This window comes from Falco punctatus (assembly GCF_963210335.1).
Source record: "Falco punctatus genome assembly, contig: scaffold_30, whole genome shotgun sequence".
Classification (NCBI taxonomy): domain Eukaryota; kingdom Metazoa; phylum Chordata; class Aves; order Falconiformes; family Falconidae; genus Falco; species Falco punctatus.
This window is the reverse complement of record NW_027660235.1, coordinates 364,810-390,573: the sequence shown is the minus strand read 5'-3', so window position 1 is coordinate 390,573 and position 25,764 is coordinate 364,810. Positions and strand designations below refer to the sequence as shown.

General features: G+C 51.6%; 2 protein-coding genes across 4 annotated transcripts in view; one reads left to right on the top strand and one right to left on the bottom strand.

The window, feature by feature from the left end:
* Positions 1–25,764, top strand: part of LOC308057440 (uncharacterized protein) — a 279,898-nt gene that overhangs the window by 210,065 nt on the left and 44,069 nt on the right. The window contains exons 2-3 of one of the 3 annotated variants that reach the window (XM_080411546.1): positions 10,529–10,561; positions 12,358–12,411. In XM_080411546.1, coding sequence (XP_080267672.1) covers positions 10,529–10,561; positions 12,358–12,364 — 40 coding nt within the window. In that variant the 3' untranslated portion in view covers positions 12,365–12,411. Of the gene's footprint in view, positions 1–10,528; positions 10,562–10,893; positions 11,498–12,357; positions 12,412–25,764 lie in introns of those variants that run through there. The other 2 variants (XM_080411545.1, XM_080411544.1) reach the window with 2 other exon arrangements.
* Positions 20,185–21,139, bottom strand: LOC308057470 (olfactory receptor 14A16-like; the record flags this gene model as incomplete). The annotated part of the gene is made up of 1 exon (XM_080411568.1): positions 20,185–21,139. The coding sequence occupies exon 1, from the start codon at positions 21,118–21,120 to the stop codon at positions 20,185–20,187; it is 936 nt and encodes a 311-aa protein (XP_080267694.1). The 5' UTR covers positions 21,121–21,139.

Genomic DNA, 25,764 nt, shown 5'->3' with positions numbered 1-25,764 from the left:
GGTGAGAGCAAGGTGGGGAAGCCAGATGGGTGCCTGCAGCCTGCCGGGGAAAAGCATCAGCCGTGGGACAGCGTAGGACAGCGTGAGATGGAAGGCAAAGGGCACGGGCAAGGCTGGAAGTCACCAAGAGAACCCAAGGGTTGTCCCCTTGCGTACGGCCATTGTTTCTGCAACCAAGGCCTATGAGAAGGCGAGTTGTCCTCTGGCCCTGGGGCCTCATGGCCTCCTTGTGACCACTTGCACTGAATTCTTCTCCCTTGAGTGATACTGCCCAGTGAAAGTTCCCAGCATTGGCCACAGCCTGCCACCCTGAGGCCCGGCACCTGCACTCCGCTGCTCTCCTGCCTCACTGCCCCTGTGAGATGAGACTCCATCATTCCTTTGCTGCTGGAGCCAAGGTGGACAGGGGTGACACAGGGTTTCAGGTCCAGCTGAGCATCACAGCTGTTGGCCCATCTGGCAGCAATGCTAAAATGCTGATGTAAAGAACCTACAGACACCTAAAGGAACATTGTCACTGTGCTGACCTGTGAATGTCGGGGTCAGTGGGTTGACCATTGGCTTCCGTGAGCCCAGCAAGCCTCTCCCTCACTGCTCCCCCTCCTTCTTCACTCCCTTGGTTTTGTAGGGCTGTTCCTGTGCCTTGTTTCTCACGCCTTTCTCTTACAAACGCTGCACACTGTCTTATGTCCTTTCTTGCATTGGTTTTTCACAGAGAGAATTCACAGCTAGAATTACTTATGAGCTCAGGGAGGTAGCAGGTCCATTTCAGAGCCAGCCGAATGTGGCTTTCTTGGCCATGGGGCCAACTCTTGACCTCTTCTCACCTTTGTCAGCCCTACAAACCCCATGACCGCTCCCAAACCCTTGCCATGTAAACCCATGGGGTCAGAAAAGTCCCCAGTAAGATGTGAGGTCATTGATCCTAAGGCTTCCTCAGGCTGGTTAAGTAAGAGTTTGGCCCCTTGCTCTCCCTGGTTTAGGTTCTTTTTGGCAGAGAAGGGACGCGTTGGACCTCAGCTGTGGCACCAGGGCCAAGATCAAACATGTAACAAAAATAGCGGGTACCAAGTGCCCAAAGTCCAATGCATGCTAAATTTTGCTGCAGAGCATACTGGGGTGGTTGGCAGGTGGCACTGTAACGGTGAAATGCAATGTCCCTAAGGAGAGGAAACCCAGCTGTCCTCAAGACCAGAGGGACAAAGGGCTGGACTGTGCAGTGCTGGCAGGAGAGGACATGTCTGTCTGTGTTGCCTCTGCAGCCCCAGAGGACATGTGGTGCAGGTGAACCTCATGTCCAGGGAGGACAAAGTGCTTTGGAAAGTGTCCTTGGCTATGGACATGCCGTGATCCAGGAACACTGTGAAAACCGTTGGTCTGTTTCTCTAAATGCATTCCCCCAGGGGTGACTATCAAGACTCCTGGCTATACTGGGGAGGCACCAGAAGCCTGGGGGTTAGTCAAAGTGGTGCCCACCTGCAAGAAACGTAGAAAAGAGGTTCCTAGGACTGTCAACCTGATCGTAGTGCCAGGAAGGTTGTGGAGCTGATCATCCTGAACAACAGCCAACAGCAAGCATAGGACAACCAGGAGGTCAGGACGAGCTAGCACAGATCTATGAAAGGCAGGGCCTGCTTGATGAATCTGATCTCATTTTGTGACAAGGTGGCCTGCCTAGCGGATGAGGGAAAGCCTGGGGGTGTTCTCTACCTGGACCTTAAAAAAGCCTTGGACAACATCTCCCACTGCATTCTCCTGGAGAACCTGGCTGCTCATGGCTTCGGTGGGTGTTCTCCATGCTGGGTTAAAGCTGGCTGGACAGCCAAGCCCCAAGAGGGGTAGTAAATGGAGTGACACCCACATGACGACCCATAATTACTGGTGATCCATGGGCTCAGTGTTGAGGCCAGTCCTGCTTCAGAACTTTATCAATGGTCTGGATTGAATGCACCCTCAGTGAGTTTGCATACAACATCAAGTGGGGTGGAAGTGCTGATCTCCTTGAGGGCAGGAAGGCTCTGCAGAGGGGTCTGCACAGGTTGGAGTGTTCAGCTGAGTCCAGTTGTATGAAGTTCATCCAGGAGGAGTGCCAGTTCTGCACATGGCTCACCACACCCCCACATAACTCTGCAGGCTTGGGGCAGAGTGGCTGGAAGGCTGCCTTGTGGGGAAGTACCCTGAGGGTGAGGATTGACAGATGATTGAGCATGAGCCAGCAGTTGTGTGCAGATGACCAAGAAGGCCAATAGCATCGTGTCTGGTATCAGAAACAGTGTGGCCAGCAGGACCAGGGCAGTGATGGACCCCCTGTACTCGGCACTGCTGAGGCCACACGTCAAACAAAGCGTTTGTGGTTTGGGCCATTCAGTTCAAGAGAAACGTTGAGCTGCTGGAGTGTATCCAGAGAAGGGCAACAAGGCTGGTGAAGGGTCTGGAGCCTTGCTTGGGTGAAGAGGGTCTGAGAGGACTTGGCTTGTTCAGTCTAGAGCAGGCGAGGCTTTAGGGAGACCTTACTGCTCTCTAGAAGTACCTGAAAGGAGGTTGTAGATGAGTGGGGGTAGGTCTCTTCTGCCAGATAACAAGTGACAGGGCAAGAGGCAAGAGCCTCAAGTTACACCAGGAGAGGTTCAGATTGGATATGAGGGAAAACATCTTCACTGCAAGGGTGGTCAAGCATTGGGACAGGCTGCCCAGGGAGCTGGGGGAATCTCCAGCCCTGGAGGTGTTTCAGAAATACACAGTTGCGGTGCTTAGGACATGGTTCAGCGATGATTTACTGATACTCAGGTTACGGTTGGATGTGATGATCTTTAAGGTCCTTTCCAACCTCAATGATTCTGTTTCTGTGCTTCTATGGTATTGGAAGCCTACCTAGACCAGTTACTGAGCAGGCTGCTCTAGCTGACCCTGCCTCAGCTGCGCAGTTAAAGGTCAGTCCAACCAAAAAACAAACCATAGAGATATAAGAGCATCTACAGAATGTGTCAACACAAATAGAGGAGCTCATCTGAAGAATGTTTCTCCACTCAAATGGATTGCGGGAAAGGTATTTGATAAATCTGAGAAAAACAAACTTGTTTTTCGGTGGTCACATCCCTGGACAAAAGGAGGGTGATGGAGGGGTCTGGTATTAGGAGGGCACCTGGGTCTCAGGAACTCCTCATGCAGGAGGACGTGCCTGGTTGTGAGGGGCCTGTGAGGTCAGTTCTGCCTCTGGAGGTGACAGGCCAGCATCAGGAACGTGGCTGGGACAGTCCCTCTGCCAAGGGACCCCACAGGCCCCATCCAGGAGAAGGGCTGGGATAGGGCTTGTCATGTCCATTTTGCCTGTGGACATGACAGGACAGCAGCAGGCACAGGGCTTGGTCACGTCTCTGGAAACAGCTGAAAGGCCAGCAGCAGCCATGTGGTTTGGAAGACCATGTGGAGGTGACTTCATTTTTTGAGGGGAAAGACCACAAAAAACCCCCGAACAGGTTGGGTTCCCTGCTTGAAGCGTAGTTTCTGAGATGGTAAAGCTTTGCTGGGCAGTGGGAAAAATCTCAAGAGAGGAAAAAATGTGACAAAGGCAAGCTCTGATGGTGGAGAGTGACTATGGGGAGGAAGAACTGTCACTCCAGGGGTCCTGCTGCGGTGCAAGAGCTCAGCCAGAGGGAGCCTGGATCAGCCCATGGCGATGTTGGGGTGAGAGCAAGGCAGGGTAGCGAGATGGTGCCTACAGCCTGCAGGGAAACAGGGGCAGGGCTCCAACTGCCGCGATGAGAGACGGGACGCTGCTTGATGCAAGCAAATGTCGATTTAATGTATACAATCACAAGTTTATATATGTTATCAGAGGCCGCGCGGTTTAAACAGATTGGTTCTTTAAACTACACATTACATACTAGGCAATCCCTCATTGGTTAACTGCAAACAAAGAACGCTTTAAGTAAGTTTCAACAGTCATCAATCAGCACAAAGTTGTTACTTCTCTTTTGGGCCATCTGTTCCTCATTCCCTGATCTTTACTCAGCCTGACTCCTCCTGTCAGTTGTTACCTATTCACATGCCTTGTCCTCCCGAGGTTTGTAGCCATCCTGCCAAGGTTTTATGGCCGTCCTCCCAAGGTTGATGGCCCACAAGCTCCAGCACATCCCCGCTTATCAGCTGGACCGTACTTGGAGACTTGCCTCTCAGCCCCTGTCCATATGTTCATGGCAGGGGTTTCCTGCTTGGCTCTGTGCTTGCCTGAATCTCTGCTGCCACTTTTCTGTGGCTCCGCTTGGTGGCAATGGAAACTCAGCTGTGCAGGTCAGAGCAGGGGCTGAGATGCTGAAAGCATCACAGGGAGGCTGATGAGGAAGCTGAGCAAGTGCCTTCCCTCCCCAGCACGCTGCAGATGAAACCAGCATCAGCTCTCCTTCTCCCTCAGGCTTTGGGGGAGCTGTTTGTTCCTGCCTGCAGACAGAGAGCGGCTGCAGGGCAGAGCTGGGCACACAGGGGCTGTGTTGCAATGGAGGGAAGACACAGTCACTCAAAATGAGTGATCAGCAGACTTCGTTTATTGTCCCTGAGAGTCTCCTTTTATATCTTGTTATAATTAGCTCATACATATTACAAAAGTTAAGCTCATTATTGGTTAGTTGCCTAAATACCAAGCCCGCCCCTAGTTTCTCTTCTGTCGTTTTCTGTTCCCACCCGCAACATTCTTTTCCCACCAAAATCTTCCTGTTATTGTGTAACAAAAACAGCCAAAGACGGTGTATTTTGCTTTACTTCAGATAAGCTGAGAGCGATGTGCATTTTTGTCCAGCCAGCTGGACTATGTCTATGAGACCTTTTTTCAGCTAGCCAGTTAACCACAATTCCCCCTTTTTTATTTTGGGCAACATAGGCTTGGTTGACCATTTTCAATAACAGCGTTTTAACACAGGAAAATACACAGCCAACTTATAAAATCTCAGTTCAGAAGTATAATTCCAGAAATACTTGAAAAAAAAAGTTAGCTTGAAGCTTTAATTTAGATGCTCTTTCTGTTCCAGTGATAAAAAAAGTTTAAAAAACTCAAAGGCAATTTTAAAGTTCTGAACGTGGACTAATGCAAGCTCAAAACCCAAAAAGAAACCAAACTGATGTTTGACTAGGAATATTTGCAAATATTTTAGTGGAAAATCCCTGACCATTAACAATTTTCTGTCCAAATAACAACTGCCCTTATGCAACCAACCAGTCCATACATTTTCTGAAGAATACCTCATTGATATCAAAGAATTAACAAAGGGAAAAAATTAGTTCTAAGCTATATACATTCATAAGTGGATTTTTCAATAGTTCCATACAGATTTACACACTAAGCCATAATGGCTTGTAGGTGATACACACAAGAAGAGTACGTTGCTTATCTGTCTGAGTGTCTACGCTAAATTTGACAAGTATGCCACAAGCCAAGCCTACATGGGTGCTGTGTGTTATGCACGTTCCTTAACAAACAGAAGTATAATAGACAAATTCCCAAGATCTAGTCCCCAACTTAATTATATTATTTTGTAGCCAATTAAGGAAAATAACACACATGTGCATATCTACATGTGCACACACCTTTTAGTTCCGAACCAATCTGTGATAAAAGGCCTTAGCCTTATGGCATCATCGAATCTTAACGAGTACAGTAATTAAAAATGCAGTCTTACTCTAAGTGCGATTTATGCTGACATTCCCTCAAATGCTACACATGAGTATTTCTCACTCAACTGCCTCAAGTTAAAATAGTAGTATTTGTTAATATGTATTAAAAAATCATTAATTCTCTACAATAGCAGTTGACTTCCATAACACTATGGAAGCAAAAGAGGTTTAAGACGGGTTTTCTGAATACTAACAATTTATTTTAGACTGTCTAAACTCAGGTCTTGAAAGATTTCACTCTGCCAGACATAGAAACACTGTTGCACTCCAGTTGGGATATCCCTTTTCCCAAGTTGTCACATGCACATCTCGCTCAAGCAACCTTATTGTTCAAGTTTCTCTCTGCTACGTAAAAGCATATTGCACTTATAGATATAAAAGACAGCACCCTTACTTAGATTATTACCTTATTACCTCCTAACTCTTAGCATACCTTGTATCTCTGATTTCATCACTTCAAAAATTCACCAGGAGCAGATAAAACCACAGCATCAGACTAAACTACACCTTAACTGCTGATTCAAATAAAGGCATTCTCTTCAGATAGGCCTAATGCTTACAAATATTTTTGGCTGGTTTTGATCAAAAAACTATTATTACAATAATGATCAAAAATAATAATCCCGTTTGCAAAATGCCTTTAAGGCAGCCTCCTAGTCCCAACCAATTTCCACATTCAGAATACAGCATAAATACAGAATACAGAATAAATTATCTCCATCAAGGCCAAAAGGCTTCTTTTTAAACACAGAGATGTTTGCTAGTTCAAAGCAGAAACCCATTTCTTGTAGGTGACATCTGAAGAACTTTTTTTTTTTTTTTTTTTTTTTTTTTGTGGGTTTGTAATCAAGTCCGTATTTTTCCTAGAGAAGCTTAAGCTGTTCCATTTGTTTCAGGAGTGTTTCCAACTCTGAGTTTTCGAATAGGTCCGTATTTCCCAAATATATCATACATTTCCTCTGCTGTGATTTTATACGGCAGGTTCCAAATATAAAGCATCCAATTGACCTCTGGGGACAGCCAGATGTTAGCTCGCTTGGCCGCTTGCATCGCCATGGCGCCGATGGGAGGGGGGGGGGGTGCCGCCTTGGAGAGAAACCGTGGCCGGGAAGGGGCCTGCCGGGCCGCGCGCCGCTGCTCGCCGCTGCTGCGGGGGTCCCAGATGCTATCCCATATGCTAATAACCCGAGTAATTCCTTTTTACAATCTATGTCCCGAACGCTCCGCTTTTCTAAAAAGCGTATGAGCGAATCATACGTCGCTTGTCTCTCCACACCTTCGTCAGTGCTGTTGCAGCCTTTGCGAGACTTCGGCGACGCGTGGCCGGCGGGACCCTCTGTAGGTGCTCCCGGGCGCAGGGACTGTGCCCTTCCGCGTCCTGCGCTGCTTTTAGGACCGGTACCCGAAACTCCGTCAAACCATGGCTCGCAGGTTCAGCCCTCTCTAGGGTCCCTGTTCGGGCGCCATTTGTCGCGACGGAGGGAAGACACAGTCACTCAATATGAGCGATCAGCAGACTTCGTTTATTGTCCCTTACAGTCACCTTTTATATCTTGTTATAATTAGCTCATACATATTACAAAAGTTAAGCTCATTATTGGTTAGTTGCCTAAATACCAAGCCCGCCCCTAGTTTCTCTTCTGTCGTTTTCTGTTCCCACCTGCAACATTCTTTTCCCACCCAAATCTTCCTGTGATTGTGTAACAACAACAGCCAAAGACAGTGTATTTTGCTTTACTTCAGAGAAGCTGAGAGCGATGTGCATTTTTGTCCAGCCAGCTGGACTATGTCTATGAGACCTTTTTTCAGCTAGCCAGTTATCCACAGGGCTGAGCTGGGCTCTGTGAGCGCTGGCAGGGAAGAGCCCTGGGGCCAGAGAAAGAGCTGCTGGCAGGGACAGCTGCAGGCAGCAGAGCCCTGGGCAGGGAGGGGGGAGATGCTGAGGGGAACCCTGATGCAGGGCAGATAGGGGCACCTCCTGGCCATGGTCTGCCGTGCAGGTGCCTTCCCTGAGCAACACACCTCTGCTCTCCTCTCCCACCCAGCACAGCCTTTAGACCGTTGGTTTCATGTGTTTCAACACCCCCTGGTCCAGCAGAGCAGCAGAAGGGATGAAGTGCATCTCTCCTGCTGCCACGCTGCCATTTCTCGCTGAGCAGAGCCTGAGGGTGACTGTCCTGCACTGCTGCTGTGTGGGAGGTGGTGTGCCGGGCTGGGCAAGGGGAAGGAGTTCCCGAGTGTCCCTTTGTCTCTCTCCTGGCCTTGCTCAGATGCTATTGGCATTGCAGACAGGCTCTCTGGCAATAGGGGTTTCAGCTGCCGGCTCAGGGGCAGACCTTGTGGGTCCTCCTGTGCAGACATGTCCTCTAGCATGGAGGTGTCCCAGCTTTCCCCTAACCTGTGATGCTGTGGGCAATGCAGTCTGTGAGGCTGGGGGAGGAGCTGACGCTCTGTCTCGAGCTTTCCATGATCAGGACCCTTGACTATCTACATTGGGTGTCCACCCAAGGTCTGTGCTGCTTCCAGGGCACACAGTGAGCCCTGGGTGTCCTTGGATAGCAGTGTGGTGCTGAGCCTTCGGGAAGGGATGAGGCATTTTGTTCTCTGCAGTGGATCCCTCTGCTCTCAGCAGTGCCTGGCTGCTTGTCAGGGTCACATGGCAGTGTGATCACTCTCCATCTAAGAAAGGAGCGTTTGCCGGGCAGCTGGGAAGGAGAGGGATGGGGAGAGCAGAGTGCCTGCCTCTGCCCTCAGGCACAGACAGTCCCCTTGCCTCTCAGCACTCACTCTGCTCTCCCTGAGCACAGCACAAAGCCCTCCTGACCTGACTCTGGCCATGGCCGCTGCTCAGCATGGGCAGAGCCGATGCTGACAGGCCCTGCTGCGCTGGGAGCAGTTTGGGCTGAGCCAGGGCAAGGCCAGGACTGGCCCCTGCCCCCAGAGTTCCCATGAAGCCCCTGCTGCAGAGCAGGGCTCACTGCTGGGCAGCCAGCGGGCACAGCCCCTGCTCCTCACAGCACACTCGGCCAGCACTCAGCACAGCTCCAGCCACGGCTCGGAAGGGAGCTCTCCTAGGAACGGCAGAGGGGGGGACATGGGGCACCGGGGGCACATCTAGGAGAAACAGCTTTCACTTGGCTCACAGAAGTCTTTCCTGACTTGTCACTATATTTGCTTCATGAAGAGGACCCTATGACTGGAGGCAGCAGATGTCCAACAGCAGCTCCATCACCCAGTTCCTCCTCCTGGTATTGGCAGACACGTGTGTTGCTAGGTAGGGGCTGGCGGCCGGAAGATGTCACGCTGTACGAAAACACAGGGCTCCCCTCCAGGTAGCCAACAGCTTGTAGCTTTTGATGTAAGCAGACGGAAGTGACACTGTAAACCTAGGCTATATAGTGCCACGCCGCTCAGCAATGAACGCCATTTGCCATCCACCACATTGGTGTCTGTGAGCTGATGGACCGTGCGGCCAGGGGTTGGCTGCCGTGCCGCTCCTGAACCAGGTCACCGCGTGCCTGCGAAGGCAACAAGTGGTGCGGAAACCCGGGAACATTCCCCTGGAATCGGGTAAATGGCGGCCGGAGCGGCAGGACCAGCCCGGCGGGGAGGATGCTCCCGGACCAACCAAGAGGATGGAAGCTCTTGTGAAGGTCGTATTACAGCTGCATAAGCAGTGGGGTATTGCTTGTAAGCCCAAAGATTTTACTCTCGCAGTTGTGAGACTTTTAGAGCTCGGGGTCATTGACCAGCCGGTGGATATACTCCACCCAGATGTGTGGGACAAATGCTTCCACGCTTTATGTGATGAAACTATGTCTACTGGTAATGGGAAAAATCTGAAAGCGTGGGGGACAGTCGTCCAGGCTCTCCAAAAAGCTAGACACGATCAGGAGACCTGGAATGCTGCCAGGGATTGTCTGTTAAACACCCCGGGGGTGGGAAATGGGGCGACTGCGCAAACCTCACACCCCCCAGTTGAAGAGGGTTCCGCCGACCCTGAAAGCCGACAAAACAGTGACGCGCCCACTCAGCGTCCAGCAGACTCTTCCTTCTCCAACTCGCCCACAGGACCCTCGGCGGACTCCTTTTGGGGCAAGCTGGCTGCAGAGGCCAGGGGCGCTGAGGCGAAAGTCGAGGCCGAAACTACATGGACTGAACCACCGCCCTGTGCGCCCCAAGATGGCGCCAAGCAGCAAGGGGAAGGGCGGGGCCAGACCGCCCCCAGCGGGAGCAGGGAGGGAGCGCTAGAGTTAACAGGTGCACACCGAGGGGAGGGGGAGGGGAATGGGAAGGAAAAGAGTGATTGGCATGACCAAAAAAGGGAAAAGAGCACCAGCGAGGGGCGGAAAGCCAATCAGAATGACCCTCCCCAAAACTGCCCTTATAAGGCAGGCGCCTCCCCAAGCGGGAGGCGGGGCGGGCAGAAAGGGAAAGAACCGCCCGATTACGCAAGGCAAGGGAGGGGCCGAAGCCTGACCACATACCACCAGCACCCGGAAGTGAGCAGTCAGTCGGGCTCTGACTCCGGCTCAGACTCTGCATGGCAGACTTGGCTGGCAAATACAAAGACCAAAATATCACCACTCACGGGGAAAGAAAGACATAAGGGGACAGAAATTCCTCTCACAGATTGGAGAAAAATACAAATTGCATGTGCCGATTGGGCCCCATCGGACGCACTAGCATTCCCGGTCCGAGTGACGGACGGGGGACAGAGGGTCCATTCCCCCTTAAGCCCTAAGGATATACGAGCGATTGTTAAAGCAATCACAGACAAAGGACTCAATGCGGCCATGGTCTCCACCCTCATAGATGGTTTTTTTGGGGGAGATGATTTGCTCCCGTTTGATATAAAACAAACTTGTAGGTTGATTTTTGATGGGGCAGGGATGATTGTTTTTAATCAAGAATGGGAGGAGAACTGTGCGAGGCAGTTAGCCCGAGTAACCGGAGCGGATCATCCGCTACATGGCTCCAGCCTACAGCGGTTGATGGGTACAGACCCAACAATGATTACCCCCCAAGCACAAGCCCAGGGCCTGCGGGCCCATGAAGTTATGGCAACTACTTGTGCAGCTAGAGAAGCCATTCGCACGACCTCTAGAGTTATTGTCAAGCCATCGCCACGGTCCACAATAAAACAAAAAGAAAGTGGGAGTTTTACACAGTTTGTAGATCGCCTCCAAGCAGCAGTCGATTCCTCGGCCCTGCCCTCGGAGGCAAAAGGCCCAGTCATCGCAGACTGTTTGCGGCAACAGTGTAATCTAAAAACCAAAGAAATCCTGCAATCACTGCCACCGAGGTCAAGTCTCGCGGACATGATTAAACATGTTGTGAGCGAGGAGCACCTGGCCCCAATCCAAGTGGCTGTTCGTGCACTGGCTAGCGTGACGACATGCCTCAAATGTGGCCAACCAGGCCATGTGATGACCAATTGTCCCCAATTCGGAGACTCGCCAATGGCGCTCCCCCATCAAAACCGATCTAAAGGACCGTGTTGGGCCTGTGGAAAGAGAGGGCACTTCGCGAAGGAATGCAGACTTAAAAAGCAGGGAAACGGGAAAGGCAGGGGGCCCCCGGGCCGCACACAGCCCTCTCCCACTTGGGATGTCAGGCGGCCCCATTACACCAACCCCAGACAGGGGGGGTCACTCCCGAACCCGTTGCCCCCGAGGGAAGCAACCAACTTTATGGCCCAGCCGACAACCCCACAAACCTGGCCTCCATCCCAGGGACAGCAGGGACAACCCTTTGGGGGCGAGACCCCTGGGTGGCCCTGGCAGTAAAGTGTGACAACCCACCAGTGGTGTGGGGGATCTGTTCCCTCTATAATTCCCTATAATGTATCACCATCAGCATCCCCTTTTTGACTGACACCGGAGCAGATGTTACAGTTATCCCTGAAACGAACTGGCCCCCACATTGGAAATTGGAAGACGTCCCCACGGTGGGCGGAGTCGGGGGATTAACCTGAGCTTGGAAGAGTGCTCAACTGGTAGCAATCACGCTTCACACAGAAAAAGGACCAGAGAAGACCATTACCCTCTTCCCATACGTCATGTCAGGAGTCCCACCCCTGTTGGGAAGGGATGCCCTAGCCTTATTAAAAGCCAGGGTGACAAATTTACAGTAAGGGCCACTGCCGTACACCCACTCCCACCAATCAGACTGACATGGAAATCATCCGACCCAGTCTGGGTCGAGCAGTGGCCCCTGTCAAAGCCTCGAATGGATGCCCTTCTCGAGTTAGCTGACCGCGAACTACAACGAGGTCATATAGAGCCTTCCACTAGTCCATGGAACACCCCAGTTTTTGTAATACCCAAACGAACTGGTGAGGGATTTTGTCTCCTCCATGACCTGCGTGAGGTAAACAAAAAAATCCAGCCAATGGGTCCTGTTCAAACATTGTTGCCCATGAACTCCATGATACCGGAAGGACAACCTTGTGCTGTCCTTGATATTAAAGACTGTTTTTTCTCGATACCTCTGCATGAGGAGGACAAGGAGCGGTTTGCTTTTTCCGTTGTATTTCCAAACGGTCAACGCCCCAACTTACGCTTCCAGTGGAGAGTGCTGCCCCAAGGAATGATCAATTCACCCACTATTTGCCAAATCACAGTGGATCGGGCACTGGCACCGGTTCGGTGCAGTGACCCGACTGCAACTATCATTCCATATATGGATGATATTCTGATTGCTGCACCCTCAGGAAATCAGGTGGACCACCTGGTGATAATAATAATAAAATCGCCCTAAGACATCTGGGAACCAAACCTGCCAGAATATACCTGCCCTTCTGCAAACAGCTCCCAACACAATCAGTGGCAATGTCAGAATATCTAGCTATAGCCCTCACTGGATTTGGGGGAGAAGTCCGGTATGCCACAAAGCCCCCCTGGACTCAAATGCTAGCTATTGTCAACGTCGACCTCCCACAGAAGATCATGGACCGGCCCCAACAGGGACCAACGGTCTTCACAGGCGCATCCTCAGCGACCTCAACCGCGGCAGCAGTATGGCAATCGGGAGGAGAATGGCACTGCGTCAAAATGACCGATCGTGCGATCTCAGTCCAACAGCTGGAAGCGACAGATGTTGTGTTGGCGTGCGGACTGTTCCCGATATACATCTCAACATAGTAACTGATTCAATGTTCGTGGCCAAGCTTTGCTTAGCCATGTCAGGGCCCGGCGTGTCAACATCCGCAACAGCTCTGATGCTAGAAGAAGCGCTTTTTTCCCGAAAGGGCACTATATCAGTCATCCACATCAACAGCCATAACCCAATCAAAGGGTTCTTCCAAATCGGCAACGACAAAGCAGATGCTGCTGCAAAGAGGTTGTGGACACTAAAAGATGCCCGCCAATTACATGAGTCCCTCCACATCGGAGCTAAAGCGCTAGCAAAGAGATGTGGGATTTTGGCCACTGACGTGAAACATATAGTAGCTACATGTCCCCACTGTCAAAAAGCACCATTGTGGTCTAGCGGAATCAGCCCCAGAGGTCTTAAAGCCTCTGAGGTGTGGCAGACGGATTTTACGCTCTGTCAATTACTAAAACCTCGAGCATGGCTAGCAGTAACTGTAGACACATATAGCGGGGTGATTGTAGCTACACAACACCTTAAGACCGACGCTAAAGCAACCATCCAACGTTGGCTGACAACCATGGCGTGGGTTGGTGTCCCTAATCAGATCAAAACAGACAATGGTCCGAATTTTGTGTCTAAAGCAGTCCAGGCATTCGCTCTGAAATGGGGTATTACTCTGATACACGGCATCCCATGTAACAGCACAGGACAAGCCATAGTCCAATGGGCAAATCAAACTCTGAAATCTAAATTAGAGTTATTAGCAAAACCAGAAGGTTTTACCAACGCCATTCCCTCAGGGGACCAGGCACGCTTACTACGGACTGCCCTATTAGCACTAAACCAGTTCCCCAGGGGAGACGAGGTGAATAGCCCTGCCCAGAAGCATTGGGCCACTCGAGCGCTAGAAGAAGGCCCGTTGGTCATGATCAGAAATGAGCTAGGAGGGTGGGAACAAGGGTGGAAATTAGTTCTGACAGGGCGAGGGTATGCTGCGGTCAGAAAAGACAACAGAATTAAGTGGTGTCCACTTAAGTCTATCAAAGCAGACCTTCAGAATAAAACTAATGAAAACTGTGAGTTTTTTGCATGCAGGACCGGATCATCGGACACCCCTGTGTCCCGTACATCCCACCGACGAGAGAAAATGACAAATCGACAACTGTCCTGACTAAACTTGGGAATCCTGCACCACCCAGATTCGGATAACGACCAAATAGCCTCCAAAAAGGGGGAATGCGATGCCTTTGTATGAACTTGATTCTAGGACCTGTCATTGCAGGAAAGACAGAACCAGATTATAATCACCATCAGCCATTCAAGTGGGTCCTACGGGACCCCATAAGCAGTCGAGTGATAAAGGAGAATATAACAGCGGGTACCCCGCCTTTTACGTTTACAGTCAATGATTTATTTCCCGGACTGGGAAAATATAGATCTAAAGTGCCATGGAGGACGTATTGGTGCCCCAGTTCAAACTCAGGAAAAAGCTCTTGTAACTATCCAGGATATTATTTTTGTGGATATTGGGGATGTGAGACCATTGTAACGAGTGATAGATGGAAACCAGAAAGAGAGGACAAATTTCTGCGCGTAATGTGGGGGCCAGATAGGTGTGACCCTCCAAAATTTGGGCCTAGTGGCTATTATCTTCAGTCGTCAATCAAAAAAAGTACCTGTACACATTTAAATGTGAGAATTCAAAACCCAGCTGACATGGGCTGGGCAGTGGGGAGAATGTGGTCAGTATTTATACACTCCGACAATACAGACCCGGGGGTAGTGATACAAATTATCAGGATTGTGCTACAAGCACCCCAAGCAATTGGCCCTAACCCGGTTCTTAACCCACAGACACCTATATATAATACTGAAAACAATATTAAAGATGCGACCCCCGACAACACCGAAGCTCCGAATACCTTAGAATTTGACCTGCCTGTAACGTATCAGATACTGAACTCTACTAATCCCGCCATGACAACAAACTGTTGGCTTTGTTATGACATAAGGCCCCCTCTTTATGAGGCAGTAGGTATACCCTATGAACCGGAACTCGTTAGCGGGCCCAAACCCATACATTGTGTGTGGAGCTCCAAGGACAACCCAGGAGTCACGATGCAATATGTATCAGGGCGGGGTAGATGTGTCGGCGAAATACCCCTTGAAAAAAGGCCTCTGTGTTTGAACGAGTCCACATCAGAAGAGCTATCGAAAGCTGATTGGCTAGTTCCTGTCAAAAACACCAAATGGATATGTTCAAAATCCGGAATTACCCCATGTGTATCTCTTAAACTGCTCAAAGGAAACCATGAATTTTGTATGCAGGTAATGATTATTCTGAGAATCGTATACCATCCTGAGGAATACGTATATACTCATCAAACCCTTCCAGCTTCGCATCATATCCAAAAGCGAGAACCCATCACCGCTCTGACTACAGCTACCTTGCTAGCCGTAGGGGCCGCAGGGGCAGGAACAGGTATAGCCTCGTTAGTCGAACAGAACCAGAAGTTCCAGTCCCTCAGAATTGCAGTGGATGAGGATCTGGCTCACACTGAACCATCGATCAGCGCTTTGGAAAAGTCACTGAGGTCGTTGTCCGAAGTAGTTTTACAAAATCGTAGAGGATTGGATCTCATGTTTTTACAACAAGGCGGGTTATGTGCGGCATCAGGAGAAGAATGTTGTGTGTACGCAGATCACACTGGGGTTGTCAGAGATACAATGGCCAACTTAGAGAAAGGCTAGAAAAAAGAAAGAGAGACGGGGAAACCCAACAAGGGTGGCTTGAATCATGGTTTGCCGTTCACCGTGGTTACGCACCCTGATATCTACCTTGGCAGGGCCGATTGCAGTGATCATCATGGCGCTGATCTTTGGACCCTGTATACTGAATAAGCTCGTGTCATTTGTCAAGAGCCACCTAGAGAAAGTCGACATTATGCTGGTAGAACGCCATCAACTGCTTTAACTTTTAAGTCCCATTTGGTATTACCCTTAGCTACCTCTAGCTTACCCTAATTCATACCTTGGTATTATCAATTACCCCTTACCTTCCACCTGACCACAGTGCCTTATGTTTTTTAGTCAAGTTGATACAATATTCTTTTAATATTTTTAAAAACCATAGAATATAAATTAAATTAAGATTTTGATTGTTATATTTTAGCTGATTCAATTATCCATAGGGAGGGGGGAAATGTAGGTAGTTAGGGCTTGGCGGTCGGAAGATGTCGCGCTGTACGGAAATATAGAGCCCCTCTCTGGATAGCCAATAGCGTTTAGCTTATGACGTAAGCAGACGGAAGGGATGTTGTAAACCCAAGCTCTATAATGCCGCGCCACTTATCAATAAACACCATTTTGCCATCCACCACATTGGTGTCCGCGTGCTGATGGACCGAGCGGCCTGGGGTTGGCCGCCATGCCTTTCCTGAACCAGGTCACCGCGCGCCTGCGAAGGCAACAGGGGAATTGAGAGGATGTTAGAAGCCTTGAAAGGGCAAGTTCTAAATGTACCATGACTGGGAAAACAAAAAGCAGAGTGAAGAAGCATGAGTTATGCCTGAAGAAGTATCTTCACGTACCCTCAAAGACCTTTCCCAGGCCTGACAAAAGCCCAGGGGATTACTGGCAAATAGACTTTTTCCAAGTTAATGCAGCAAAACGGGTATCAGTATCTTTTAGTCATGACAGATGCTTTTTCAGGCTGGCTGGAAGCTTTCCCTTGCCGCACCAATAAGAAGTATCATTAGTGTAAGTTCAGACATAATACTGAGATTTGGGGTACCCATAGGACTTTCTTTGGGTGTTGGGGTCCACACTTGGTAATAGAAGCCCTTCACCTTTTAGCTAAACTAGGAGGGGTAAAATGGGATCTCCACACTCCATGGAGACCTCAATCAAGCAGGATAGTAGAAAGAATGAATCAAAGCCTGAAAAGACAGATAAGTAAAATTTGCCAAGAACCTCAGAGAGAGCAGTCAGATGCTTTTCCCTCAGCATTGCTACAGATACAGGATCCAGCGTAAATGGAAGGAGAGACTTAGTCCTTTGGAAAGGATACATGGTAAACCTTGCCAGGTGACAGAAATGGCAGTGAATCCCAAAGTAATAGAAGGGAAACATGGCTTAAAAGAGTATGTTCAGTCTCTAGGAAAGGTCCTGTCCTCTCTCCAGAGGTACGTCACTGTGAGCGCAGATCTGTCCCTGGACGTGCCTGTACATCACTACCAACCCAGAGATTGCGTGTATCTTAGAACGTGGATGGATGAACCGTTGAAGAGAAGTGAAAGGACCTTTCCAGATTTTGCTCAGCACCTACGCTGCTGTCAGGCCTGAAGGAGTCACTCCATGGACGTGCCATAGCAGAGTTTAAGCAGCCACATCACCAGAATGGACTGTCAAGCAACAAAAAACCTTTATGCTTGAAACTACCTCCAGAATCATGAAGTTCTAGGTTCAGGATCTTGCATTATTGCCAGACAGCATATAAGTGAATGACTGAAATGCGACCCCAGATAAGACTGGGCTGTCTACAGGGAAGCTGGAGTCTGCTACTTGCCTCTCCTTTGTAGATATATGTTGAAACATGTTTTACAGATGTATAGAATTTGGCCTGTGATGTGGTATGCTGCGACGAGCGAGGGGAAGCAAGCAGCCGACTCAATGTGAGTGATAAAGCAAGCTTTGATTTATTAAGGCGCGATTATGTCTTATATACAGTTCCAGTTAATTATGCCTACTAGTCATCTGCTAATTGGCTAAGCTCTAAAGGGTTACATTTTCATACGTCCTCCTACTTGCGGTTTCTGCGGATAGCTAGCTACATATATATTTTTCTCTCTTGTCTACGCGAATTCCTCAAAGTTGTTTACAACATTAGGCACAAGGTCAGTGCCTTTCTCAGCTTCCTTATCAGCATGCCTCAGCACAGCTGCAAGGCCTGCTTCAGCTAACTTACACTAACTTTGTTTCACAAAGATCTTTAAGGGAGTCATGGCCGTGATCACACAGCCATTCTGCAACAGTATGCTAAATCCTCATCTTGGGTGGGACCAGGAGGAGTCATGGACATGGAATACTCATTTGAAAATTGTGGAAGGATCGGTGAATGCTGTTAGGAGGAGTGATTGTTGGGTAGGTACCCATTTCCCTGAATGTCCTCATGCAGGAATGCCTGTAGCTGGTATCCCCATCCCATGTGGGACTAGTGGGCATAACTTGTGGCTAAGACCAAAATACACTCATTGGAACGAGACTGACCTCCAGACCTGGGCAATACTGAATCCACACTCAGTGTGAAGTGTGTTACTAAAATGAAGCCAAGACACACCAAAATGGAACTCTGCTCTTTGTGGGGCCCTACCCACATTGTGATTGCTCAATGCAATTCATGAAGCTGTCAGAACTAACTAGCAGTAGCTACTGGAACGTTCCACTGGGCACTGGGTGGTGCTGGATATGTGCCAGTGTAGCACAAAAAGCGTTACCACCAAGATGGTTGAGTAGATGTACCACCAAGATGGTGGGATATTTCCTGATATGACTGACTGAGAGACTGGACAACAGTCGGTTGTGAACAACTTACCTGTGGAGATACAGGCGGAATCAACCACCCCTTACAGAGAGACCCACGGGGTTTCACTCTTCTGCTGGGTGGTTTATTCCTTGGCGAGGGGCTGCTGCATTGGGGAAGGCAGTGATAAAGAGATCCACAGGAGTGGAAGAGATGGCCAAGGACACTGCAGGTGCCATTAACTGCACTCTGTACGGCAGAGACAATGGCCGTACGCAAGGGGACAACCCTTGGGTTCTCTTGGTGACTTCCAGCCTTGCCCGTGCCCTTTGCCTTCCATCTCACGTTGTCCTACGCTGTCCCACGGCTGCTGCTTTTCCCCGGCAGGCTGCAGGCACCCATCTGGCTTCCCCACCTTGCTCTCACCCTGCCCTTGCCACACATGCACCGATGTCTGCCCACCCTCACACGCTGTTCCTGCAAACACACACACATGGACTGATCTCACACTCCTTCTGGACGACGTCTCCCACCACAGCACAAGCCCTTGAGTGACATTTCCTCCTCCTGACCTCCAGTCTCCACTTTCCCAGCTGCACTGGCTGGCAGTGCTTCTCCCTCCTGCTCTTCCCTACCTCCAAGGAAAGCTCCACCACCGGGGAAACCACCCTTCAGGGGGGCATCCCGACCCGTCACCCTCCTTGAGGCCTTTCCCCTGACCATGCCACGGCCTCACCGCGCTCTTCCAAGGCTGCGAGCCTTTCAGCTTCTCGCATAGACACGAGCAAGCGGTGTGCCTGCTGCTGTGCTGCCATGTTCTCAGGCAGCAGCGACGTGACAAGCATTTCCCCAGACACTACGGTGAGGATGACCAGCCTGTATTTCTCCCAATTGTCCTTCTTGCTTTTCCTGAACAAAGGCTGGATGTCTGCCTTTTGCCAGGACCCCAGAACCTCCCTGATTGCTCGGACACATTTGAGGGCACCATCCAGAAAGGGTGCCGTGATCAGACAGAGGCACTTGCAATGACCCTGCCCAAGGCAGGTGAGATGAATCTCCCTGGGACAGTGGCCTTTGTTCCTGCAGTCACACACAGGAACGGCGGTGCCCTGGGAGGTGTCCCCACCTCAGCTGGCCTCATGCACTGCTGCCATGGTTGAACCCCAGCCTCATGCACACAGGGGTGCTCAGAGGCACGAGCCCGTCCCTGGCACGTGCGGAGGCAGAGCACTGCAGCGGGCACAGTGACTGCCTGGCCTCCTGCTGCCCCTGCCAGAGGCTGGCAGCACCTCAGCCCGGGGGTGTCGCGCCCTGCTCGGCACCTCGCGGAGATGGCCCTCGTCATGAGCAATGGGCACGGGGACCTCGGTTCAAGGAAGCACGTTGCAGTGCTGCATTCAGGTGGTCTCCACAAATCCATAACATTTGATGGGGGCCAGCACCGTCACAGAGTGCCCGTTGCCTGCCCCTGCCTGCGCTCACAGGACTGCCACGCAGCACGGCGGTGACCAAGCTGCCAGAGCACTCAGGCCTTACACCAAGGCAGGGGGTCAGAAGGGGAGTGTGGAAGTGGAAGGAGTACGGTGTTGGAGAGCCAACTGCTGGTGTTCCCTGGTAGTGCTGCCATGCCAGGAACCTTTTCCCCTTCCTCTATGGACACAGGAACTGTCCCTGCAGCTCCAGAAAGTACTTGGAAGGAAGAATCCCAGGAAAAAACATAGTGGTTTAATGGCCCTTTGACTTTGTTAGATTAGGAGAGAGCACGACACCTTCAGAAAAGAAAATCAGAGAAGGAATTTAGAATGGGGACGACACCTTTATCAGAAATGAAATACCATGAGCAACAAATTCAGAAGTCACTCTGGGTCTGTGATAAATTACATTATAAATGTTATTCATAATTATATTCCTTCAGAAGAAGATCCAGCTATCAGTTTGCACATTGCACCCTTGAGCTCCTGGTTCCTCATGCTGTAGATGAGGGGGTTCAGTGCTGGAGGCACCACCGAGTATAGAACTGCCACCACCAGGTCCAGCGATGGGGAGGAGATGGTGGGGGGCTTCAGGTGGGCAAATGTGCCAGTGCTGAGAAAGAGGGAGACCACGGCCAGGTGAGGGAGGCACGTGGAAAAGGCTTTGTGCCGCCCCTGCTCAGAGGGGATCCTCAGCACAGTCCTGAAGATCTGCACGTAAGACAGAACAATGAAAACAAAACACCCAAAAACTACTAAGACACTAACCACAATTAGCCCCACTTCCCTGAGGTAGGTGTGTGAGCAGGAGAGCTTGAGGATCTGTGGGATTTCACAGAAGACCTGTCCCAGGGCATTGCCTTGGCAGAGCGGCAGTGACAGTGTATTGGCCGTGTGCAGCGCAGCATAGAGAAACCCACTGGCCCAGGCAGCTGCTGCCATGTGGACACAAGCTCTGCTGCCCAGCAGGGTCCCGTAGTGCAGGGGCTGGCAGATGGCCACAAAGCGGTCATAGGCCATGACGGTGAGGAGAGAACACTCTGCCGAAAGGAAAAAGACAATCAGGAAGAGCTGTGCAGCACATCCTGAGTAGGAGATGTCCCTGGTGTCCCAGAGGGAGTTGGCCATTGCTTTGGGGAGAGTGGTGGAGATGGAGCCCAGGTCGAGGAAGGAGAGGTTGAGGAGGAAGAAGTACATGGGGGTGTGCAGGTGGTGGTCGCACACTACGGTGGTGACGATGAGGCCATTGGCCATGAGGGCAGCCAGGTAGATGCCCAGGGAGAGCCAGAAGTGCAAGAGCTGCAGCTCCCGCGTGTCTGCAAATGCCAGGAGGAGGAACTGGGTGATGGAGCTGCTGTTGGACATCTGCTGCCTCTGGGCATGGGGACCTGTCACAGGAGAAAAAGACAGTGATAATTTAGGGGAGACTTCTGCAAGCAAAATCAAAGCCATTTCCCACAGACCATCCCCCCGTCACACACAGACATCTCTCTCTTTTCTCGGAGACCTTCCTGCAGCTGTGTGGCTGCAGCCCTGCTTGGTGCTGGCCGTGTGGGCGATGAAGAGCAGGGCATCTGCCCACGGGCTCTTGACCAGCCAGCCCCACTCTGCAGCAGTGGGTGGGGGCAGGGACCAGTCCTGGTGTTTAACTTTGTCCTGTGAAACCAGTGCCAACGCAGAAGGGCTGGTCAGTGTCTGCAGCGCCAGTGCTAAGGAACGGGAAGGGTGAAGGCATTTTAAGGGAGTTTTAGTTTCTTTCACAGCTACCCCCCATCTCTCCTGTTGAGTATTCTCGGATGTCAGAAAAGCAGAGCATTTTTGCTGCCCTCAGGTGGAACAGAGTGAGGTCTGTGAGGCAAGAGGATTGCTAGTGGGTGAGTGCCCAGTGAGTCGAGGTGGTCTGTCCATCTAGTTCCCGATTTCTGTGGGCTTGCACCTTCCTGAGATGAATGGTGGCCACCCTCCCATGTTACCCTGAAATACCACAAGGCACTGCTGAGAACAGACTGACCCACCACAGACCAGTAAAGGTTGTAGGCTTTCATCAGAACTCAGCATCCCACCCACAGCAAAGGATACACAGCTCATTTCACCCACCCCAACAGCGTTTTCTCCAACACAGAAACTCTACGCTTCTACGTGGCGCTTTCAGGTCACTCATGGGTGCGAGGGGACAGGTTTCCATTCTGGAGGGCAACGCACTGCTTGGAAGGGAACTTCAAGGAGGTAGCCAAGTGCCCTAACAAGAGCATCAGGTTCAGGGAGAACCAGCTCCTTGCCCAGCCCCACATAGGGCATTGCCCACAGCCCCACAGCTGAGAGGAAAGCTGGGACACCTGTTCCCATGGACACACCTGCAGGAGAGGACCCACAAGGTCAGAGTGTGACTCTGCAGCTGAAACACCCATCCCCAGAGAGCCTGACAGCAAGAGCAAGAGAATAAAACTAACACCAAAAGGCAGAGAAAGAAGTAAAATTGCACTGATGGTCTAGGTAAGAGTGTCCAGGGCGAGCGTGCCAGGCACTGAGGGCAGCGTTGCCCTTGCCCAGCTCTGCTCGCCACCTCCCACACACCAACATTGCCGGGCAGCTGCTCTCAGCCCCTGTGCTCTGCAGAGGGACCGGGGCACGTGGCTGCAGAGCTGCACCGTGGCTCTGCTGGAGCTCTGGCTGCAGAGGGGGTGGCTCACACCTCGGGACCCCCAGCCCTGAGGGCAGAGGCTTTGCTGGGGGGAGAGCAGCCAGGGGGATGCCTCAGAGAAAGGGGTCTGCACTGCACATGGTCAGAGAGAGCTTTCTGATTCTCCTTTCAACAACAATTCTGTCTGAAGTTTCCTATCAGTCCTTGCAATATCCTGGATGTCAGGAGATTTTCCTTGTGGGAGGTATCTCCCTGTGCCAGGTCTTTCCCTGTCAGTGCTCACAGACCACATCTCTGCCTCTGTGCACTGGCCCCGCACAAACGTGCCTCTCTGCAGGGCACTGGCTGGGCGCAGGGTCCTGTCCGCAGGGGGAAAAGGGCAGCTCAGAACGACCCTGATGGCTCCAGCAAAGGTGCTGCTGCTGCTGCTGTTCATAGGCGGAGGAGTGGCTGAGGGCACTTCAGGAGGCTCCTGGCAGACCTCCTCATCACTCAGAGTTACAGCTGGCAGTCTCAGGGACATCTTCAAGCTCGAGATCTCCATTAACATTTCTGCCTTCCCTCTCCTGCCCCCAACAACAGAAAGCTGAAAACACAGATTGAGGAGAGCCCTGGATTTATCATAGCAATCCCTGCGCTGACCTTCGATACGAAAAGTCGACATATTCTGAGGGTAACCTATCCTTGTAAGCAGCGCTCAGCCATGCAGCACACTCTCAACAGCAGAGAGATCCTTCCCTCTCGGGGCTCAGTCCATACGCCCCCAGAGCTGTGGGGAGCCCCCCGGCAGGCTGAGAGCTGCCCCTGGCAGGCGGCAGAGCCCCTGCCCCAGCACACAGCCCCCGCGGCTGCAGGGACCCTGCTGGCAAGGACAGCCCTGGGCACCCCTGCCTGCACAGCCACCTTCACAGCCCTGCAGCCGGCCCTGGCACAAGGCAGCCCACATGCCCTGGCCCTCCCATGCTGCAGCAGGGAAGCCCTGCTCTGCAGCACACTGGCCTCCTCCACAGCAAAAGGCTCCCACACGGTCCCACAGGCTGGGGGGGGCCCAGCTGCTGCAGACCCGGCTAGCAACTGCAGAGGCATTGCCCTGCAGCCACACACTTACCAGCTCAAGGGCTCTGCAGATTTCTCCAGCAGGGAGCTCTCAGCAGCCTCCCACCAAGGTCTGCTTTTGAGCTCTCCCTGCCTCCCTCCTCTGCCCCTCTGGGCTCCCTCCAGCTGTCCCTGGGGCTGCAGGGGAACCTGCTGGGCAGCAGGATGAGGCAATCCCTCATGGGCCTTGCCTCACCTGGGGGGACACACTTATTTCCAGCACTGGCAATTCCCTTACTAGAAAAAGTTTTCTGCATGAGCATCAACTTTTGTTAACCCTTCAGTATCCAGCATGAAGGAAGACTGCAGCAAAGGATCCAAGTACTCCTAACGGAGCGTGTGTGTACGTGTGTGTCTGGTGGTTCTGCAGGCAGGGCAGGGAGGATGTCCTCAGTGCTTCAGTAAGCCCTGCAGAGCCCATTGCAGCACTTCATTGCACAGTCCGAGGGCTCAAGACTCAGCTCTCCTTTGCCCAGGCCACGTCTCTGCTCTGAAGCAAAGCCTTTGCACCCACGGGCTCGGGGACACTTGGTACCAGGTTGCCTTGTGGCCAGGCAGAGCTGGGCTGGTGCCACAGCTGGGGGGCTTCAGCCCAGATGTGCAGCAGTGCCCTCAGCCAGGGGCCCACGCAGAGGCAGCTGGAGCCCGTCCTGTGGCAGACAGAGCTGTGACACTGAGGGAACCAAGTGCCAGGGCAGGTGGCAGAGCTCAGCACAGCTGCTCGGCAAGGACAGCAGCCTCCAACAGGTCCAACATTGAAAATGGAGTTTATGCTTGTGGGGCAATTCCAGGGCACCCAAAGGAGTGTTCCCTCCTTCTGCACAGGCCACAGCCTGCCAGTGTGTGACCTGGGGCCTGCACTCTGCTGCTCTCCTGCCTCACTCCCCCTGGGAGATGAGACTCCACCGTTTCTTTGCTCCTAGAACTAAGGTGGACACGAATGATGCAGGGTTTCAGATCCAGGGGAGCATCACAGCTGCTGGCCCATCTGGCAGCTGTGCTAGAATGCCGATGCAAAGAACCTGCAGACACCTAAAGGAGCATTGTCACTGTGCTGCCCTGTGACTGTCGGCGGGGGGTTACTTGACCACTGGCTTGCAGGATCCCACCAAGCCTCTGTCTCATGGCTCCCCTCCTTCTTCACTCACCTTGATGTCTATAGGGTTGTTCTCTCACATAATTCTCACTCCTCTCCCGTTGTGTTTTGTCCTTTCTGCCATAGGGGATCACAGAGGTGCCACTAGAATTGCTTATTGGCTCAGGTTTGGGCAGGGGCTGGTCCATTTTGGAGTCAAATGAAAGTGGCTGTTATGGCCATGGAGTCAGCTCTTGATCTCTTCTCACCTCTGCCAGCCCTACAAACACCTCCAAACCACTCCCAAACCCCTGCCGTGTCAACCCACAGGATCTCTAAATTCCCCAAGAAGATGTGAGGTTATTGATGCTAAGGCTTCCTCATGCGGCTTAAATAAGACCTTTCCCCTTCCTCTCCATGATTTAGGTTATTTCAGAGCAGAGTTACCCTGAACCACACCTGTGTCACCTGGGCCAAGCTCAGACATGTAACAACAAAAATAACAATGGGTACCAAGTGTCCAAGGTCCCACGCCAGCAAAATGTTTGCTGCAGCGCATGCTGGGGTGGTGGGCAGAGGTCACTGTGATAGTGAAATGAGATGTTCCTAAGGAGAGCAATCCGTGCTGTCCCTGGGACCAGAGACATGCAGGGCTGGACTGTGCAGTGCTGCAGGAGAAGGCATTGCTGCCAGTGATGCCTCTGCAGCCCCAGAGGACATGTGGTTCCGGTGAAGCTTATAACCAGAAAGGACAAGGTGCTTTTGATTGTGTCCTTGACCATGGACATCCCGTGATGCAGGAACACTTTGAAAATCATTGGTCTGTTTCTCTATTGCCTCAGCACAGCGATGAATTTCAACAGTGCTGGCTAACTGGGGAGGCCCAAGAAGGCTGAATGTTAGTCAAGTGCTGCCCACCTACAGGAAGGGTAGGAGGGAGGATCGGGATAACTACAGGCCTGTCAACCTGATCTTAGTGCCAGGGAAGGTTGTGGAGCTGATCATCCTGAGCGCCATCACGCAGGAGCCACAGGAAAACCAGGAGGTCAGGACCAGCCTGCATGGGTTTATGAAAGGCAGGTCCTGCCTGATGAACCTGATCTCCTGCTGGGACAAGGTGACCTGCCCAGTGGATGAGGGAAAGGCGGTGGATGCTGTCTACCTGGACCTTAAAAAAGCCTTTTGGCTCCACCTCCCA